This window comes from Myotis davidii, unplaced genomic scaffold, assembly GCF_000327345.1.
Source record: "Myotis davidii unplaced genomic scaffold, ASM32734v1 scaffold71, whole genome shotgun sequence".
Lineage (NCBI taxonomy): Eukaryota > Metazoa > Chordata > Mammalia > Chiroptera > Vespertilionidae > Myotis > Myotis davidii.
The window spans coordinates 66,254-73,873 of NW_006283588.1; the positions used below are offsets into that span (position 1 = coordinate 66,254).

General features: G+C 41.6%; 1 protein-coding gene across 1 annotated transcript in view; it reads right to left on the reverse strand.

Annotated features, from left to right (window-relative positions):
- Positions 1–7,296, reverse strand: part of ERI1 (exoribonuclease 1) — a 15,140-nt gene extending 7,844 nt beyond the window's left edge. Inside the window, exons 1-3 of the mRNA XM_006753773.2 lie at positions 7,033–7,296; positions 3,619–3,797; positions 580–790 (exon numbers count right to left, since the gene is read on the reverse strand). Of these exons, the coding sequence (XP_006753836.1) occupies positions 580–790; positions 3,619–3,797; positions 7,033–7,140 (498 nt within the window). The 5' untranslated portion in view covers positions 7,141–7,296. The remainder of the gene's footprint in view (positions 1–579; positions 791–3,618; positions 3,798–7,032) is intronic.
- Positions 7,297–7,620: the final 324 nt, after the last annotated feature.

Here is a 7,620-nt window from a genome sequence, read left to right on the forward strand (position 1 = left end):
TAGTAACATGGATAACTAGTATCTAAAGCACATACATATTCACATGGCTAAGAAGCCTAGGTTATGAGAGTTGTTTCTCCCATAAACTTATCACCAGAAAGATGGCCAGTTCTAAGTTGAAAGGTGATTTCTGTAAATTATCATTTTCAGAGATCAGAGGATACATTAGCCTATAGCAGTGGTTCTCAGCCCTGACTGCATATTAACTGAGAAGCTTTAAAAATTATTGACATCAGGGACTCCAGCATAGAACAACTAATCCAGAATCTCTGGGATAAGGGCCAGGCATCAGCACTTTTTTTCACAACCCAGGAGATTCTGAAGTCTAGCCAGATATGTGTTCTAAGCAAACAGAAAAAACACTATAATTTTAGCTACTGGAAAAAGAGAAAGCAGACTCTAAAATATTTTATTATAGCTTTTCTATTAATCAAGCTGATACAAAGCACACCGCAAGAGCAAAAGGCCCACTTAGAATTCTAATTCTAACTGAAACAGCAATTGAGATCCTTTGCCTTACTAACCAATCCCAGAATAGTTACTGCTAAAAGTAAAATTAAAATATAACAATTCACTTACTATTTCTAAGGTACCAGTATTTAGTAAAACAACAGGAAATTCAATTATTTCATGTATGAACTCGGGTGGGTTACCCTCTTCACAAGTAGCTTCAAAGTCAATAATACAAATGTAGTCGTAGTAACTATCAGCACAATTGTCCTCTTTCAACATCAGCTTCTGCTTCTTATAATAGTTTTTCAGCCTCTTCTTTAGTACATCCTTTACTCCTCTAGGGAAAATAATAAAATTAACTCTTAGGTGATTTCATGGTCAAGAATCTGAACTCTTACCTGATGTCACTGGATTGAACAACTACAGTGACAGCATAATTTAGTAAATGTTAACTAAAATATATGTAAAGAAAACAAGACTCGAAGCTCATTTAGCAAAGAACAAATTAAAATATATGTTTAATACAGCATGAATATTTTCTTTTGCAAGTACCTTTTCATTTTGTAGTATGTAAGAGCATTTTTTCTTCAATATATTCTAGTACTTGGAACCGTAAGCCTTGCCAGTATACACCACCTACATAGCCATATTGTTTTAAGATTAAGATGACATACATGACACAAAAACTGAAAATAATATTGACTTATTCTACTAGCCAAATATAAATTTCAGAATATAAAAATTCAAGTAAATTGAACATATTGTGCTATCTCTTTCTTTTGGTTTTTGCACATTAAACAACTAAAAAAGTCCATATGAATATGAAAACATATGTGCCTAGCATACAAACCTGAATATCTGTTAGTTAATTAACTAGAAAAACTAATTCAGAAGGCACCTTAGGCCCTGGCAGGGTAGTTCAGTCGGGAGCAGCATCCCGATTCGCCTAGGGCAGTGATGGCGAACCTATGACACGCGTGTCAGAGGTGACACACGAACTCATTTTTTTGGTTGATTTTTCTTTGTTAAATGGCATTTAAATATATAAAATAAATATCAAAAATATAAGCCTTTGTTTTACTATGGTTGCAAATATCAAAAATTTTCTGTATGTGACACGGCACCAGAGTTAAGTTAGGGTTTTTCAAAATGCTGACACACCGAGCTCAAAATGTTTGCCATCACTGGTCTAGGTCATGGTTCAATCGCCAGTCAGAGCACATACAAGACTAAACCAATGAATGCTATTTATGTTCCATTTATTTATAGTGGAACAACAAATCAATATTTCTCTCTCAAAATCAATACATTAAAAAAAAAAGATACCCTAGAGCAGTGATGGCGAACCTTTTGAGCTCGGCGTGTCAGCATTTTGAAAAACCCTAACTTAACTCTGGTGCCGTGTCACATATAGAAATTTTTTGATATTTGCAACCATAGTAAAACAAAGACTTATATTTTTGATATTTATTTTACATATTTAAATGCCATTTAACAAAGAAAAATCAACCAAATAAATGAGTTCGCGTGCCTCTGACATGCGTGTCATAGGTTCGCCATCACTGCCCTAGAGTGACCTGTGTCCAAATAAACATTGTGATACTCAGTAAGTTCTTAATTAGATGTAGCTTTCTTAATTTACCATGGATAGAATATGATTTAGTAGATTTCAGTATTACAGATATTTTTAAAATACATGTTCCACAAATAGGGGGTGGGAAATGCTTATTCTAAATAGGTAACAATGGCTGGTAATGGTGGTCTCCCACCTTCTTCAAACAGTATGTATTTCTTCAAAAAAATTAAGAGTAACAACCAGTGCTCAGACTTCCCTCAGTACCTATTGGTTGAGTCCTATAAATGGCTTGCAAATGCATAATTGCAGTAAAAATGAGATCTTATTAATTAATGTGTAGGGACAAGTAAGGTATTTTGGTCACATCAGCAATTAGTGACTACTAAAAAAAATGTTTTTAACTTTTGTTTTCCTTTCTAAACTACCACGGAAAAGCAACCCTGCCCATGAAAATATTGATAATTAGCCAGTTAGTTGTTTTAAAACAAAATACCTTAATATATTTATTTATTGGCTAACTGACTACCCACCCTCAAAGATGGCGGCGCCCACAGCCAATAAGGAGAGAATATGCTAATTGACTGCAACACCCTCAAAGATGACAGCGCCCACAACCTCAAGATGGTGGCGCCCAGTCTCCTCATCTCTGTGCACCTGCCTCCAGAGTCCCCCAATCCCTTCATCTCCGCGCACCTGCCTCTGGAGTCCCCCAGTCCCCTCAGCTCCCCAGCCGCCCAGGCGGCCTGAGGTGCAAGGCAAGCCTCGGATGGTGGCTGCCCAGCTGCCCAGGCCGCCCGAGGCTCAGGTAACCAGGGCCAGCCGAGGCTTGCGCTGCCAGCAGTGGCAGCAGCAGAGGTGCGATGGGGGTGTTGCCTTCCCCTGATCGCCGGGTCGCCTCCCATCCCTGAGAGCTCCCGGACTGTGAGAGGGGCAGGCCAGGCTGAGGGACCCCGTCCTCCAGTGCATGAATTTTCTAGTCTATCTATATAAAAGGCTAATATGCAAAGTGTCCTGTCGGAGGTTCGACAGGGAGACCGGGAGTTTGATCGCTCGCTATGATGTGCGCTGACCACCAGGGGGCGGCATAGAACGAAGGAAGGCCCCAGCCGGTAACCAGGGAAGGAAAGCCCCAGCCAGCAGCCAGAAGGCCCTGATTGGCCCTGAAAGCCGGTCAGGCCTAGGACCCTACCCGTGCACGAATTGCATGCACTAGGCCTCTAGTAATACATATGGGCAAAAGAAATTATTCAATCTCATTATAAAATATTATCCAGTGACCAAATGAGCAACTGAAAGAACTTAAAACATACTTGGTATATTAAGATAGATATTCCTATACACTACTGGTAGGCTGTCAAAATATTCAGACTTCGACTCCCCAGTCCTAGTCAATCATCTAAAAGACTGACAGAAAAAAAAAAAAAAAGAGTTGCACACAAAGGTTCAAGTACAGACAAGAATATAAATTACAGTTGTTACTTGAATTTTTAATAACGGCTATTTCTTTATGGTAAGATTATTTTTAACTTTTTTCAGTGTTTTTAAGATTTTCTAGGATGAGCATGTACTATATTTATAATTTTATTTACCTGGTTTCAAGCTTGAATTCTGAAAGTTTAGCTCTGAGTTCTTCCTTACTCATTCTATTAATGCAACCATTTGTAATAGCAATCTCTTTGTAAACTGGGTCACTGAAATCACTTGAATTGGAGGTAATGAACTTAGATCCTTTTGTTTCTTGGCCATCATACCTACATCGTTGCTTTTTCTACCAAAAAAAGAAAAAGATATAGTTTAAAATTAGTACAAGCATCTTAAAGATTCAAACATCTGAAGATGGGGTCTCTGTGCTCCATGTTCAATGAAACATGCCTGTTGCAATCACTGAAAGGAAGGCAGGATAGGAAGAGATGTGTTTCCAATACAATTGAGGCTGTTCTCTCCTGAGTCAAGAAGTTCCTTATAAACAATGAAGCCAAGTAAAAAGAGCACTGATGTTGAGAGTACAGAGCAGAGCCACAGCTGACCATTTACTAGCAGCATGACCTTAGGTAGTTACTAATTAACCTCTGATTCTCCATTTCCTTATCTATAAAACAAAGTATAATAACAATTGTCTCAAATGGTAATGGTAATGGTAAATAGTATTTAGGCACGATTATTATAAGGAACAAATGAGATTATGTGTAGCAGGCTCCTAATACCATACCCACCTTGGCTATTAATAAGTGGTAATTTTACTATTACTACCACAGATATAGAACAGACCTTCTCACTAACAATATTCTAAAATTTAAAAACTAGTTTTTAAATGACTCATTACAACATTATGCATGTATAAAGCAATGACTTCCTGAGAATTTTTTCACCTGACTTCATTTCACAATGCTAACAGAAATTGCCCAATATAAAAACAACATAGACTGCTGGGAGCTGGTCCATCCTTGCTGTTTCAAGGGACCTGGCATATATGGCATACTGTTCTTAATATGTTTGCTCACCTTCTTGGCACTATGTGTTTTAACCAAGGTCACCTCTCCAAGAAAGGTTGTTTCCCCAGGTAGAGATTTTCCCCTGAAGTTAGGGCGGGAATAAAACCCCTTCACCAGGCGCGTAATTAATCACTTTAACTATGAACAATCACACTTAAGCTACATAATCTTTACTCCCTTGAATGGAAATAAGAAACGCCCTAACCTTTGGAATAGAGATTGATAGGATTGAATCAACTGGTATAAATACAGATGTAACAAGACAACAAGACACAGAACTTAGAAGACAGACCCTACACAGAACCTAGAGACAGAAGAACTTCGCTGGAGAGAACATGGCAAAAGATCCTGGACAGAACCTGGCTACAGAACTTGGTTGGAGAACCTGGACAGAACCTGGCTGGAGAACCTAAACCGAACCTGGCTGGAGAACCTAGCGAGAGAACATGGACACAGAACTTGGCTGGAGATTGTGGCTAGAGATCCTGGCAAGGCTGCTGATCAACTGAACGCTGTCTCCATGTCATTCCTTCTTCGCCGACTCCGTCCACACCTTTGGGGACCCCTGGACCTGCTGGGGTTGGACCCCAGCAATAGACTATAAATCTAATTCAAAATTTCCTAGTGCCCAAGGCAAAAAAGAAAATGTATTCAGCTTCAAGCAGACAATTTCCAAAAGTCACATGTAACAGTTATTCAGGATAACTATATTATGATGTTAAAAAACCTTTCTTCTTTTCTTAAAAATATTTTTTTGTGTTTTTGTTTTGTTTTGTTTTTTGTTTTTGTGGTTGAGTGTCAGACCTAGGAATCAGGAGGTCGCTGTTTGATTTCTGGTCAGAGCACATGCCGGGTTGCTGGCTCTACATGCCCCGCACTGTGTGTATGTCACTGGGGACCTTTAGGCCCATCTCCTTCCTGTTTGATTTCTGGTCAGAGCACATGCGGGGCATGTAGGAGGCAGCCGATCAACGATTCTCTCTCTTCATTGATGTTCCTATCTCTCTCTCCCTCTCCCTTCCTTCTGAAATCAATTAAAAATATGTTAAAAACAAAACTGCATTCAGACACTAAAAAAACACCTTAAAATAGTGAATTTAACTGGACTACTACTCTTTCAAAGGAAGAGTTCTGATGGAATTTAAACCTACTTGTTAAAAATATAAAAATGCAACACTCGTTTACAAACACAATTGATATTAGGAATAATGGAAATTTACTTAGCTAACTTCCAACAACAACAACAAACTCTGCTTGAGAATAAAAAAACAACAACAACCCACATCATCATATTAAGAGTATCCAACAATAGTTCTTTAACAAATATGACAGTCACTGAAACCAATCTGGAACACAGACCCAGGCCTTACGTCACCATAGCTCCAAGTTTCAAGACGGAAATATCATGAAGCATATTCAATTCTACTTTTTACTAAAATAAACTTTAAAAATTATTCTTAAACTAACTTACATGATGAAGTTGTTGGCAGTGCCACAGACTGAAGAGGGAAATGAGGTGAAAGAAGAATGGGTCTCTAGAGAGAAGGCCCCTGGAAGACCTTCTTACAAAGTAGCAGGTAAAGGAGAACGAGATCACTGTACAAAACCCCCAGGAAGAGCATGCGGGGCATAGGCAACCCGTAAAGGCCAAGCGGCCAGGCGCCTGGGAGCAAAAGGGAAGAACTGTGTGCGGAAGCAGTCACTATGGACACAGGAACCACGCCTGCGGGGCCACAAACTGAAGACGAAAGAGGGGAGCAACCCGGCCCGATGGGTTATTTTTTTAAAAAATCATTCCAGCTGCTACTTGCAGAATTAGCTGCGGGATGGAAGCAGCACTAGCCAGGAAGCCTCTTGAAAGTAGAGCATCACTCCAGGAGGCACTCAACATGAATTTGTTAGTAACAGAAAATGACGAATTTTAGTATTAGATCGTTTCACAATCCGCAGCGCTGGTCACAGGAACTAGATTCATTCAAGAAGATGAATAACGAAGCTCCTAAGTCCGTTTTCACAATTGTGCCGTTCTAACTACCAGTGAACCGTCGCAGTCATTAAAAAAATTAGTCACGCGTATGTCTACATGAGATAGTAATAAATGGACAAAAATAAAGGACAAAGCTCTAGCAGACACCAAAGGCTGGAAGGAAGGAGATGGGCCTAAAGGTCCCCAGTGACATACACACAGTGTGATTTTTAGAAAAACACACAGCCTGCCAATTACCGATACAGGCTGGGGAGAACGACTACAGCAACAGTGTGCACTACACGTTCAGGTGGGAATTCCCACCCAACTTCTCAAGCCCCGGGTCACGTGCTTCCCTCCTGGCCTGTTTACTCCCACCCAGGAGGCAATTCGGACCGGCGAGAGCTCTAGGACAACCACCCCGGGGAAAGGCTCCGGAGCTGGGACAGAAAAAGCGTCCGGGCTGCGGTCAGAGGGCGCGCAGGCTGCGGACCCCGCGGAACACCCAGGAAGAAAGGGGCGCGCGGGCGCGGCGGGCTGCTCACCTCGGGATGCCGGAGCTGCGGCTCCTCCCCGGACTCGGACCGCGGCGACTCCTGCCGCGCGGGAGCCACGGCCTTGCCGCCAGGCTGCAGGCGCTGATCAGCCTCCATGCCGGGTGTCACGTAAGAAGAGGGCTGTGGAAACCGACACTCGCTCACTCTCACGCCGCCAGACTCGAAGACCTCGCCCCTCTACGTGGAAAAACTACCGGCTGCTGTTCCCGCGGCGGCGGCCACACAAACTCGAGCAGACACCTCCCACTTCCGGGAGCGTGCGGCGTCTACACGCCGCGCAGGCGCAGTGAGCCGGCGCTCACGGAACGCGCGGGCTCCTATTGAAGTTATTCCCGGGTCTAGACCCCAGTCAGAGGACACCACAGAGAAAACGACCCCATCAACGTTTTCTGAGAAGGAGAGGTGAAATTTAACCATAGCAAACAAAATAAGACGTCTTCTTCAGGACAAGAAGAAATGGGTCTGGACTTACTAAAAAAAACTAAAAAAACCTGAACATAATGTATGAAACAATTGTTTTCAGACAACTGGCAGCAAGCAGTCTGGACTGTTGTACCTGACAGGAAAGAAACAAGG